General features: G+C 58.2%; 3 protein-coding genes across 3 annotated transcripts; 2 read left to right on the top strand and 1 right to left on the bottom strand.

The window, feature by feature from the left end:
* Window positions 1–310: 310 nt before the first annotated feature.
* On the top strand, window positions 311–2,131 carry EsH8_III_000583 (methyltransferase domain-containing protein; the record flags this gene model as incomplete). The annotated part of the gene is made up of 1 exon (XM_083262308.1): window positions 311–2,131. One exon carries the CDS (start codon window positions 311–313, stop codon window positions 2,129–2,131), a length of 1,821 nt encoding a protein of 606 aa, XP_083122795.1.
* Window positions 2,132–8,472: 6,341 nt separating this feature from the next.
* Window positions 8,473–9,839, top strand: EsH8_III_000582 (ACT domain-containing protein; the record flags this gene model as incomplete). The annotated part of the gene is made up of 2 exons (XM_083262307.1): window positions 8,473–8,496; window positions 8,688–9,839. The coding sequence occupies 2 exons, from the start codon at window positions 8,473–8,475 to the stop codon at window positions 9,837–9,839; spliced, it is 1,176 nt and encodes a 391-aa protein (XP_083122794.1).
* Window positions 9,840–10,570: 731 nt separating this feature from the next.
* On the bottom strand, window positions 10,571–11,404 carry EsH8_III_000581 (ribosomal protein S5 domain 2-type protein; the record flags this gene model as incomplete). The annotated part of the gene is made up of 1 exon (XM_083262306.1): window positions 10,571–11,404. One exon carries the CDS (start codon window positions 11,402–11,404, stop codon window positions 10,571–10,573), a length of 834 nt encoding a protein of 277 aa, XP_083122793.1.
* Between the last annotated feature and the right edge of the window lie 1,747 nt (window positions 11,405–13,151).

Below are 13,151 nucleotides of genomic sequence, written 5' to 3'. Positions count from 1 at the left end.
CTGGCACGGTGTGCCCCTCCTTCACCGAGAAAAAACCCCCTCCATTGGGGTTTTTTTATGTAAGTGGGATTTTCACTCATCAAGTCACACATCCACACCCGCACGACACTCACCACTCACTCACCCACTCACTCACTCACTTGGCCGCTCAGTTGCTCACTCACTGAGACGAGGTCACATCTCTCGACCAAGATAGACGACCGGTGTGAGGCCGTCAAAAAAGGGAGCAATCAAGCGGGGAAACAGGCTACACGCACACACACACTCTCTCTCTCTCACACACGCACACATACACAAGAACCTCGGAAAGATGATACCAGAAAAGCCCCTCCCCTGCTCAGACGAGTTCGCCTCGGCGGACGACTACGTCTCGGAGCTCCTCGAGTTCGCGACGACCACGGACATCTTCCAGATCCTCTGCGGCGGCGTCCACGTCCTCGACTTCTTCACCAACGGGGCCGGCCTCTTCGCCCAGGTCCTCCCGCGGGAGTGGCAGCCCTTCCTGCTGTCCTACGACACCATGGCGCTCCTCGACCTGCTGATGCGGGACGACCTGGACGCCCTCCCGACCGGCGCCATGGACCCGCCGCCGCCCGAGAGCTTCCTCGACTACGTCCGCAGCGTGCGCCGCCTGTCGCTGCGGAGGTCGTTCTCGCCCTCGTCGCAGGCCGAGACGCGGCCGCCGCCTAAGCTCTCCCGCTCCGTCGCCGTCGGCATGAAGCCCAAGAAGGTCCACGAGGTGGCCCACTTCGCGCGCTACGTCGACTCGCTGGCCGGCGCCATCTCCGGCCGCTGGGGCAAGGAGACGACGCACTTTGTCGACTTTGGCAGCGGGCAGAACTACCTCGGCCGCACGCTCGCGCTGCCGCCGTACAACCGCCACGTCGTCGCCGTCGAGGGCCGCGAGCACAACATCGACGGCGCAAAGGGCCTCGACGTGCTGTCGGGCCTGGCGAGCAAGGAGGTCGTCATGCGCAACAAGAAGCTCTGGCTGCAGATGCAGGCCGACCGGCTCGGCACCGACGCCGTCAAGAAGGCGGCGTCGTCGAAGCCGTCCCCGGACGCCGCCGCCGAGGACTTTGACTTCCGCCCCATCAAGGAGCTGGAGCCCAAGTACAACCGCGCGCTGGGCAAGGGCTCCGTCTCGTACGTCGTCGGCCGCCTGGAGAGCGGCGACCTGACCGAGGTCATCGGGCGCATCGAGAAGGAGGTGCTCCCCGAGGAGGAGGACAAGGAGCTCAAGATGATGGCCGTGTCTATCCACTCGTGCGGCAACCTCTCGCACTTCGGCATCCGCTCGCTCGTCATGAACCCGGCCATACACTCGGTTGCCATCGTCGGCTGTTGCTACAACCTCCTCACTGAGAAGCTCGGCCCGCCGACGTACAAGTTCGCGTACGCCCGCCCCAGCCTGCAGGCCGTCAACGGTCGCGTGGTGCGCGAGTCGTCGCGGCACGACCCGGAGGGCTTCCCGCTCAGCGAGACGCTGTCGGGCTACAAGGGCCACGGCGTGCGGATGAACATCACGGCGCGCATGATGGCGTGCCAGGCGCCGCAGAACTGGACACAGTCCGAGAGCGACGACTTCTTCACCCGCCACCTGTTCCGCGCCATCCTGCAAAAGATCTTCCTCGACCGCGGCGTCATCTCCAAGGTCTACCACCGCGGAGCCCCGGACGGCGACGACGGCGACGACGGCGAGGCCGCCGCGGACGGCGGAGAGCACGCCCGCGACAGCCCGTTCAACGCCAGCACGAACCCCGTCATCATCGGCTCGCTGCGCAAGGGCTGCTACAAGTCCCTCAAGGACTACATCCGCGGCGCCGTCACGAAGCTGACGACCAACCGCGAGTACAGCCAGTACAGCGACATCATACGCGACAAGATGGCGGACATGTCCGACGAGGAGATCGCCGTCTACGAAAGGGAGTACCTGTCCCGCAAGAAGGAGGTCGCGGCCGTGTGGAGCCTGATGGCCTTCAGCGCCTGCGTCGTCGAGTCCCTCATCGTCACGGACCGCTGGCTGTTCCTCAAGGAGCACGCGGACGTTGTCCGGGACTGCTGGGTAGAGACCGTCTTCGATTACAAGGAGAGCCCGAGGAACCTGGTGGTCGTCGGCATCAAGAAATAGACCGGGGGGTGCTGTGCGACTTGGCGTACGTCTTTTCTAACCCTATGGTTTTGCTTGTTTCCCCCTTCCCCCTCCCTTCCCCTCCTTCCCCTCCGTGCCGAGGTGCATGCTGCCCGTCGTCGTTGTCGTCACCGTCGTCTCGGGTGTCTTGGCCGCCGCTGTGTACCCTCCTACGGCGGCAAACTCGCAGACGGCCAGCGCGGTTCACCTGGGAAAGGGCTCACGTCAACGCGATGCTGCCGGATAGCTGGGTCCCGGTAATGTACGAGACTTGCAGAATATTCTGCATGGAGTGGGCTTCATCAACGCCGGCCTTCCCGTCTCGGAAAGAGACGGCGTGCCCGCTGGTACATTGCCATTGGGGTTGCTGGTGCTTGCATCGACAGCGCAACGACGTCCCCTTGCTCAATGACAACGGGATGGCATTCTTGGGAGGAAGGGTGGGGGAGTGGGCAAGGGTCCGAGTTGCTGGCGTCGGTTACTGCGGCAAGCGGACAAACCGCAGAGTTCTTTTCGCGCCCGGCGTTGATGTCATGCATGAACTTGCATCAGCCAGTGGCATGGTCGCGATAGTGCCCTCGAGGATTTCTCTTGGTGCTATCCAGAGGGCGGAGTGTGCGCACACGCTCGGAGACGAAGCGCAGAAAAGCTGCTCCCCCCCGGCCCCATCCTCTCTGCGGCCTTCATCCCATGCAGGGATTCGGACCCGACGGCGGGGTAACAGTGCAACAAGAAAAAAACCCTGAATGGGGCGGATCTTGACGGGTTGGACTATTAGTGGACAACGAGAGGGGGCTACCGCGTTGGAAGCGTAACTTTTGAATTGGCTCTGGGGCTAGCGGCAGAGCAACGGCGACAGTCATAGCTTGCTCGAGATAACGCCAGTCCGTTCAGATTCCCTATCTGTGGATCCTTGCAACTGGCACGATCAGATCCGCAGAGATAAGTCGGGAGCACGGACGAATGGGGACCATCAGATAATTAAGGGACCACGATGAAGAGAGGGAAAAAACTAGAGTAATTAAAAAAAAAAAAAAAAAAAAAAAAAAAGGAAGGTCCAGACTACAAAGTCTCTGGGGAAAGAGAGGAAAGGGGAAAAAAAGACTCATTGTCAGAACGCGGCATCTCGGCGAGCCTCGGCCGTATGATGGATCACGGCACCGGTGAGTGTTACCCGTCTCCAGCCAAGTGGAGGTTTCTTGTCTCCTTCAAGTCAGCCCGTTTCTTTCGTGGGCAGTCCCATGTCAAACGATGGCGGCAGATGGCGGGGCAATAAAAAAGTTGGAAGCGCAATTAGTTGCAGAAAAGCTTCAGATGGCATGTGTTTCCCCCCCATGCGAATCATCTGCAACATGTGGCGCGCAGGTCGTAGATGCGAGTGCCTGAGAAAGGTGTGCGATGCTGTCATAAGTGCGCGCGCGGTGACGATGCGTGTGCCTGTTAACCACCATTACCTCACAAAATGCCCAGAGGAGGAGGGGGTGTGTTCCTGGCGTACCACCCCAAGGAGTCGCCGCTTTAGACTGGAACCTGCCGAGCTACGGCTTACCATGCCCACTTATAGATCACGTCCACATATACCGCTTCGCCAAGAACCAGGAGCAATATAATGAATCTGTAACAAACGTTGAGAGTAAGACGTTAGCGGTGAGCGGTGGTCACGAAGGTGTGTGTGAAGGACTTGACATACACATGAGGACCCAGACGAGAATGAACGCTGCCGGAGGTACCACTGCAGCCTTTAATACGAAGGTGCGAGATGCCCCCGTGAGACTGATTCTACCAATAAGCAGGTATAACGCGAGAGCAAAACTGGCTGTCTTAACGAGGAAGCAGACTTCTACTCCTGGAAGGCGGCAGGGTCTCGGCGAGAAGAAGCCGAGTTGAGGCGGGACACGTAGATAGTTTGTTTGAGCAGGACTGATATCAAGGGTCCATCCATAGACATCATAACTGAAGTCTGCCAGCATTGCTAGGGTCAGGCCATCCATTGCCAATATCCCAGCCGCCTCGATGGACTTGAAGGAGTGTGGTGTGAAAGCAAGGGAGTTGCCCGAGCCAAGTGCAACCCGTGACTAAATCAAGGCACATACGAATGGAGGATATACGTTGGAAGTGAGAACAGTTTTCTTTGGCTCGTAATTTAGAGAATTGAAATGCCCAGGTACATTACCCAAAGTTGAACCGTCCCGTGGACATTATTCACCTTGACATGTACCGTCGCAAAGGTATGCTCTGGACCTGCCCTGGGTCGAGACTGTTTTAAAGCAGCGCGTTCGTCTGGTGAACTCTTGCAGGTAAGCAGGACCGAGTATTTGGGGCATAGGTAGGTTGATCTAGATTCCCATTGGGTGGGAGGGGCGTCACAGGGCAGCTGGGGATCGGGAGGGTGGTGGCCATCAACTCACCCCTTGGCGAGTCAGGCCCCGACATCAAAGGGAACCATGCCGTCCAACGGCCAGGATGCCCGCCAACACAGTGGGCAGCAAAGATTGGGGGTCCGCGGTTTCTGACAGTGGCAGGACGCTTAGAAGCGGCCATTCGAGGGCGTTCGCGTGGTGGTAGGGTGGTATTGGACGCGGTTGCTGAAGGGATCGGATCCAGGATCCAGTTCTGGGATGGGCCTGGATGGAGGTCGGATTGCGGGAGGAGAATAGAAAGAGTGGGATGGGGGAATGGTATGCGAGGAGCGGGGTTCGTTCCCCTGCCCCGAGGGTTGCATTGTGTCGTCGATTTATGGCGGCAATACGTGGTATATTCCTTCTCGACCCCCGTCGTCGGTTTGCGGTATTGGGAAACCCGGACGACGTCGTTGGCCACGGCACCTTGCAGCTGCAGCGTTGGCAGCGTTGGCAGCAGGGACAGAGCAGGAATACCACTGGAGAACACATGTTTAACCTCGATGGCTCTTGCATGAGTGCCGATTGGGCGATTTGGGGGCCATTGGGCCAGTCAGGCGACTGGATAATGGCGTTGATGGGAAGAGGTCAGACAAGGTTCAGGAACCGTTGCGATCGGCGGGGCCGATGTTTGGGGAAGGGCAAGGGAAGGTTTCTCTTTTTTTTTCTTCTTTTCTTCCTCTTCTTTAATTTTCCTCAGGCCGCCACAGGCACATGGCTGAATCTATAGTCTGACGCAATGGCGTTCGAGGCCAGGGGAGGGGGGGAGGATGCGCTGAGATGACAGGTTGACGGCGGCGGCAACTCAAAAGGTGAAGCTGAACGACGCAGGCTCAATAGAGGAGGCGGCGTCCGAGTGCGGGGGAACCGAGCTGAGCTGAGCTGGGAGTGGCTGGCTGCCCGTGTCTGGACGATGTCATCGTCAACCGCCGTCATTGCCGGGCTTTGGGGGGAATACGGCAACGAACCTGCTTGCCAAACCCAGCTGATTTTCCCAATTGAGTCTTTCTCCAAAGGACGGTTACCATGGCCCCCGCGGGATGTCATTCGAGATATCTTTGAATCAGCAAAGTCGACAGTGAAGCCGAGGCCAGCCGGCCCCAGGATCAGGCAATATGCGAGAGGGCGCCCGCCGAAGGTCGCTTCTCGTTTCGTGATGTGATAGAATAAGTGAGAGCTGACGGCGGCGTGACAGGGCCCAAGGCAAGGTGTGGTGAGGTGAAGGGTATGTGCCGACGCATCTTCGATCAGGTCCCCCCTTCTGTCTTACATCATTGACTGATTGACTGTGGGAAAGGGCCAGAACCAAATCGAGAAGGGCTGCATGGGGGGGAGAGCTGCTGGACCAATGTACGCACGCTCCAAGGTAAGCGGCAACCATCCCCAAGGGATGGCAATTCCCGCCATGCCTCGCCTTAGCAGCACCCAAGGATCGCCAAAAGGAGGTTTCCGTATCAGGATTTTTAGACTCTTCAGGGTTCTGCAACCGCGGACCACCAACCACCGCCCAAACTCACCTCACCTCACCAACACCTACAAACCCCCACGCCCCCGACCTCACTGGCTAGCCTCCTGCACGCCGCCCGAAACGGGGCGCTGAGCCCTCTCCTTGCGCCTGGCCTCCCGCCGGCCTAGTCCCCTCTCTCCCAAGCATCACCTACTACCTATGTACGTCCCAGGCATGTCCCCGTGTTTTTGGTCTGCTTGGCCCCTTTTGGATCTGGAGTGTGACGAATGAGCTGAGGTGAGCCGGTTGGGCTGACAAAGACCCATCCAATGCCAACTCGTCGAACGAGGTCAGTCGGCCGCAGCCAGGGCGTGCAGTATGACGGGATTCGATCTTGCAGGCGCTTGAGTCTCTGTGTCACCAGGAGCGACAGCGCACGACCTCTAACCTGCAATCTAAACGTTGGGGACGAGGTCCAAGGCGCAATATTTTCCCATATTCGCGAATATGTTCTCTCGTGAGCGCTTGTTGAACCTTGAAAAAAAGGGTTGATACGACATAGTGGAGACGGCGCGGCTCAACTCCCACTTACACGGACGGGCCATGCGAGAAGTCCCGAACCGACTGACTCAAGAGCGCCCGCTGAGGGCGCCCTTCTACCATGTACATCCTCACGACCGAGGAAGAGATGAGTCCCCCCGTGGCTAGATCCAGTCACAGCATCCATACCCGCAACCAGACGACGGACTAAACGATGCCCGTGAAACCGCCAAAAGAGGATCCCATCTTGCCCCTTCTCGCCAAACCACCTCGGCCTCAATCTCGTCGCCGTCGCTCGTACGGAGTAGACGCCGCGCTGACGAGGCAATCCCCCCTCCCCCACCACCACCACCACCACCACCAGAGATGCAATCATGGGTCCAGAGAGACACCCACAAACAACCATGCGCACACACATAGCATACACACATAGCACGCACTCACACCCCTGCTCAACCCCGCCATGCCATGCTGCCCAGCCCGCCCACACCCCCTTCACCCCTTCCTGCAGAGCCTGCCTGTATCTGGATTGTGTCGGTCCGCGACGGCGACCGCGTGGGTTGGACGGGAATGGGCAAAAAGAAAGAAATCACCGGCGTCATTGAACAAGACCGAGACAGCTCATTCCAGTCGTCCCATTGTCCCAGCTGCCCCAACGAGGCAAAGCCAGGTCTCGTACCCCACGCGGGCAAAGTTGCACAAGGTCCCGGCGAGGCACCGTCTTCCATCATCGCCTTTACCAACTCGGCCTGCCGCAGCTTGACCGAGGTGGCCTCCGTGATGCAGTCGGACGCAACGAGACATTTCAAGCATCTGCCGCCTCGCCCTAGTCTCTGAACTTGAGACTGGGGACCGGGCCACCGCCGACACAACTCAACTCCACAGCGCATCGCATCGCGGGACTGTCGATCCATCATCACATCCCCAGCGCCTTGCAGCAGCAGGGAGAGGGAATATGGTGAGATTGAAGAAAAAATATTATGAGAAAATAACAAAAATCGAAGCTCCATCTCGGCGCAAATCGCCGAGTCCAAAGCGGAGGGAGGAGCAGAGAGAGAGGGGCGCGAGCTACGGCCTACGCTACCCGCCCCAGCCAACACTACGTCCTCCTCACCTTATCTGCAACCCAAGCAAAATATCGCAAAGCAGGCAAACCCACGTTTTTATTTTTGTTTCCTAATCTCATAGTAATTCCGTAGCGCTTTTCTTGCCCCCCCCCCCCTCCCCTCCCCCCCTCCTACGTCTCTCTGGCCGGCCCCGGCATGTAGATGCACGGTTGTGCTTTAGTGTGTGCCTTGAACGGCCGCCGCCGTCGCCGCCGCACCACGCCGCACTCTGCACTCCCTCTTCATGTACCTTCAAGCTGCCTTACCTTGCCTTGCCCACCTTAGCTCCAACTTCAGGGTCCCAATGAACCTAATTCCTCTTTTCCCCTTCTTGCCTTCTTTTAACCTGTTCCGTCCCATCCTCTCTTTTCCTTCCCTCTTCCCGTTTCCTCTCTTGATATTTTGTTTTATTTTATTCCCCTACCGGCATAGTTTTTTCCTATCCCGGGTATCCCCCGTCTCGTTTTCGCATAGCATCCCAAAAAGATCAGACGTAGGCAGGAGTCCAACAAGAGTGAGATAACAAGAGACGACGATTCCCCTGTCAGCCACGGCTGCCGAAAGCTTAAACTCTTTTACCCTGAAAGACGATCGGTTTCCAACAAAGACACCTCCTCCGAGCAGCCATATGAAGACTTGAACCGAAGCCAGTACAGAAACTCCTCTCATAACCCCAACTTACTCACCACCTCCCCCCCCTCTAAATAACGACCCCGCGCAAAACCTCAACATTGTCTTTACTCCTGCGCATCGAGGTCAAGATTGTCCTCTCCCTACAGGAGAAAAAAGAAGCCCGACGCACGAAAGCGCTCTTCTTGCGTCGAAGCGCCAGAGGATTGCGGCGTCACCATGAACGGTCAGGTGTCGTTCCTCGTAAGTTTGATACTGCCTAGTCGCTCTTGTTTCGCGCTCTCATTCTCTTTGTCTCTGGGTCCTCCAACGAGTCACCGAAATGCGGGGCTTCTGTCCCACCGCTGCAGCTCTCGGGGCCAAACGGCCAATCCAATGTAATGGTGCTTTTTTTTTTCTTGCAGACCTCACTAACACAACGCGCGCTTGCACAGGACGGCAACTACACCCTGATCCACATCCCTCTCCACCTGTACTCGGTGCTGCTGCAGCCCATCCTTCGAGTCCTCCTCCCACAAACCCAGACCCTCAAGGCGTCCAAGGGCGAGCCCGAGCATGAGTTGGAGGGGTTGAACACCGAGAGCCAGCATGGCTTCCTCAACATCAGCGTCACTCCGATGGAGTGCTCCATCGTCTGCCACACCTCGTGGGCGAAGAACGTCTTCGAGCCCGCCTTAGACGACCTCCCCAAAGACCTTGCCAAGGCCGTATCAATATCAAAAGACACATACCTCGTCCTCTCCGTCATTAGCGCCGGCATGGACGCCGCCGGCCGCGTCATGGAATTGACCTCCCCCCTGGCCCTCGCCGGCATCCCCATCTTCTTCATCACCACCTACTACTCGGACTTCATCCTCGTGCCGAGCAAGGACAAGCAGACCGTCGTCAAGGCCCTCCTGGCCCGGGGGTTCGAGCTGGCCGACAACGATTCCAACTTCGTCAGCCCCGCCGCCTCGATACACTCCAGGGGCCCGAGCCAGACCAGCGGCCCGCCGCTCACCCCGCCCCCCTCGACCATCGCCGAGCTGCAGGTGCGCACCTTCGATCTGCTCAAGAAGCGGAGCGTCTCGCCGTACGTCGAAGAGGACCTGCTCTTGGTGCAGTGCTCGGGACGGGAGACATCCCAGCTCGGCGGCGAGCTCTCCCACACCCAGCGGCCCTCCCTGAGCCGCCAGGTGACGGGCAACGGCCATCGCCAGACGTGGCTGGACAACATCGACACCAAGCTGTACACGGCCATGATATCGGCCCTGGTGGCGCGGCCCCGCTTCCTCTCCATCACCCTCGCCCAGGAGGACCCGCCATCGCTGCTGCTAGACAAGTCGCTGCTCGGCCTGTTCGGCGACTCCCTCGTCGGGGACACCAAGACGAACCTCACGCCCATCTTCCTGGACCTCGAGAGCCTTCCGTTGGAAGCCACCGGCATCGTCTGCGGCGTGGCCGGGACCCTGGTGCAGGACATGCGCATGGGAGACAGCGCGGGGCTGTCGTACCTGTCCACCGCCAAGGCCGGCGCCGTCATCCTCTCGTGCGAGCAGTCGATACGCGCGCTCGAGATTCTCACGCCCAAGTTGTTCAAGGCGTAAAATTGTTGTACGCATACCACCACGGGAAAACCGCATTGCCGAGGTTTCACATATACATATATAAAAGGAGGCGAAACCGAAAAAGGAAGGGGAAGGGAACCAAGAAGAAGAAGAAGAAGAAGAAGGAAAGTGAGGGGTTATGAGAAATAACCCCCCTCCACCGTGTTTGGTTAACGAAGTTGAATGAAAAGGGAACGATTGTGTAATAGCATGGACTGGTCTAGGCGGTTGGCAATCTGTTTGCTCTCTTTTCTTGTTCTATTTTTTTTTGTTCTCTTTCTCTTTTTGGGGAAAAAAATTTCCGCCGGGGCTTGTTGGCGTTGTGGATGGGCGGGCTCTCTGATGTTAGATACCAACTTTGTTTGTTTCTTGCGAGGACGACGACGCCATGTCGTCGGCCAGGCACAACCCGATATGATCTGGTCTCCGCCCCTCAGTCTCCCCCTCCCCCCTCTCCCCCCTGATTTGGAAGACAGCAGTCGGTCCACGGGGGGGAATCCGATGCAAGCGAGCGAAGCGGCTTAGAATCGGGGGGACTCTGGTGATTTTGTCGTGTGTCTCATGCCAGCTTGTAGCAGTTTTTGCGTGTTCTTGTTCACGTTTTTCTTTCTTTCTTTTTGACACGTCGTCGCGGCCCATGGCTTGACTACCTACAACTTTGCATGCCTGATGAAGGTGAAGTGAAGCCGGCGCGGCTCCGGCACAGCCCCCGGCCGGGGGGCCGTCGCGTCTCATTTGCCGTGCCCCTTCTTCTTGCCCTGGCCCCCGGCCTCCTCCACCCACCCGGCCCGCACAAAGGCGTCCCTCGCGGCGCTGTTAATCAGCGCGAAGCGGCGCGGGCCCAGCTTCTGCCCGCCGTACCAGCGCGTGACCACGACCATGACGTCCCACAGGTCCATCAGCTGCATCAGGTGCAGCAGGCGGCTGCCGGCGGCCGTCTCGCCGTCGTCGTCGCAGTCCTGGAAGCTGGTGCCGTTGGGGCCCCGGATGCGCCACGCCGTCATGTTGTGCGTGGCCGTGCGCGCCTTCTTGTCCGTCGCGAGCAGGTGCTGCACGTAGCCGGCCGCCTGCTCGGGCGAGGTGACGGGGGCCGCGCGCGCGACGAAGACGGACTTGAGCTCCACGAACGGCTCCGAGACGATCCACGGGGGCTCCTCCAGCAGGAACGCGGGCAAAGACTCGGCGCCGCGCTCCCCCGCCTCGTCTTCTTGCGGAGGCGGGGACGCCGGCGGCTCGGCCTCTGCGTGCTCCTCCAGCAGCCTCGAGAACTCCTCGATGGCGTCGAAGAGGCACACGGCGCCGGGCTGGTAGACGGCGGCGACGGCGTCGCGGAACATGGCGAGGTCGCGGGCCCCCGCGCCGCGGGGGGCGTTCTCGCCCGCGCTGTGGGTGCCGAGGACCTCTGGCGGCACGTCCGGGTAAGAATTTGAGAAGTGGAGGGTGAGGGAGGACGCCCCCGGGCCGCCGGGCAGGGTGAGGACGTAGTCAGGCGGGGAGGCGCGGAGGGTGTCGTCCCCGTAGATGGAGTTGAGCGCCTCTATCTCATCCTTGAGGTCGTCTGACATCGTATAAGCAATGTCAATATGAATATTGGAGTGTGAGAGAATAAAGGAGAGGAGGAGCTCTTCGGGGGGTGGAAGAGCGGCAACAGCGAAGTTGCCGTGAGATGGCGGATTCGTGAGAGCGGGAATGACCAGAAAGAGCCGGATGGCTTCTCCCGGTGGCAGGCCTACTGCGGTCTCCTTCCTCTCAACAATCCAAGATCCTTCGCCACAGAAGTTTCTGTGAAAACCTCAAAAATCCAAAAATGCTCTGTAAGTAAGGCAATTGCAAGCGCTGCGTCCTCGAGGTCATACGTGGATGGAGGTGTCGTCGTGAGAACCCGCACCAGAGTAGACCAGGCCTTCCAATCACTGTGTGCTGTGGGTCGTTGGTGGTCCGAGCTTACGTGGTGTCCCTTCAGCGCTGTTACCTGCACCATATGTACTTGGTCTCGTCTGAAAACCAACCACGCCTTCGAATGCGCTCTTGACTATAACTCTGCCCTTGAGTTCAGATCAACTGATAACTTGAGATAAAGGGTTCGCGTGGTATGCGCATACTGATTAAAGTTACGCATGGCAAAAGAGCAGATGTGGCTCCATGCAAATGTCAAACCATCAGCAGAGTACACGCCTGCATCTCATAGTTCCCAGATCCGATCAGACTCCATCTTCACTTCATAAGAGGCCTTCAGTTTCATGACTTATTGAATCTTTGAAAGGCAGTTCATTCAGACTGTATCTTTCCACCTCTTGTAGGTAAAATCCTCTCCACGACCTTGACAGACCACCAGTTCCTTGGTCTCGTAGATAATTTCAAGTCTATCGGTTTGGGAGAGTAGGCAAGTGGTGCCCGGTTCAATGAAAGCGCATCTCTTACCTAATTCTTGAGCGTGGCTCTGCCATTCGCCTTGGTTTGGATGACGTTGCCCGGACTCACCTCAAAGACAGCTTCTTGAGTCTCGATACGCCAGGGTTGAGGAAGGCTATCCGCAAAGCCATGTTACTGGCCGGGTTCCAAATCACTGGGCTTCGGACACCTCTGAACTTGCGCTCTTTTATTATTCATAGCTCCATCGAGGACTGGCAGAACATAAGTTGAAAGCCGAACAGGGTATACCAATCCTTGTGCCGTCTGCTGCCCTTTGGGCTGCTTTACAACCAGCAGACCTATGCGCACAGTGACTACCAAGACCACTGAAAGCCTCATTGAGAGCCCCGCTCGGAACGGAAGAGGGGGGAGTGTGTAGTTCTAAAGAGAGGATGCTTAGTAAGTGATCCGTAATATTTGTTAAGAATCGGGTCTCCTTTCAATGCCTCCAAGTGACATGGTCCTAGGAGGTCTGCTCGGAAACCCGAGCAGACCAATACTGGTCCCATCGGGCGGCCGCCGACCTGGCGTAACGTTAAGCCGGCGGAAAATAAAAAGAGAAACTGGGGATAGGAGACGACTCCGGGAGATGGCCCTGAGTGGGCGAGCCGTTGTTATCGTGTCACATATCGGTATCGAGGCATGAGCTTTGAGGAGTGACGTGAGATGACGTGTGGCCGACTATAACCGTCCCCGTCCATGACCCAGAAACCATGATTTTGGGCCGGTGGACCTCCATCACATCTCAGGTCTCGGTCTAATGCGCGAGCCGGCTTGGGGTGAAGCAGAAGCGGCGGGGGCTTCCCAGGTGCAGCGACCCATGAGCCCCGATTCAACTGCCTTCCAGTCGTCGAAGAGTACTACTGCAAAACGACCAGTAGCCGGTCACATCATAAGATA

The sequence above is a fragment of the Colletotrichum jinshuiense genome, chromosome 3 (assembly GCF_051148585.1).
Source record: "Colletotrichum jinshuiense chromosome 3, complete sequence".
NCBI classification, from domain to species: domain Eukaryota; kingdom Fungi; phylum Ascomycota; class Sordariomycetes; order Glomerellales; family Glomerellaceae; genus Colletotrichum; species Colletotrichum jinshuiense.
The sequence above is the reverse complement of the archived record's forward strand: the minus strand, read 5'-3'. Positions and strand labels throughout refer to the sequence as shown.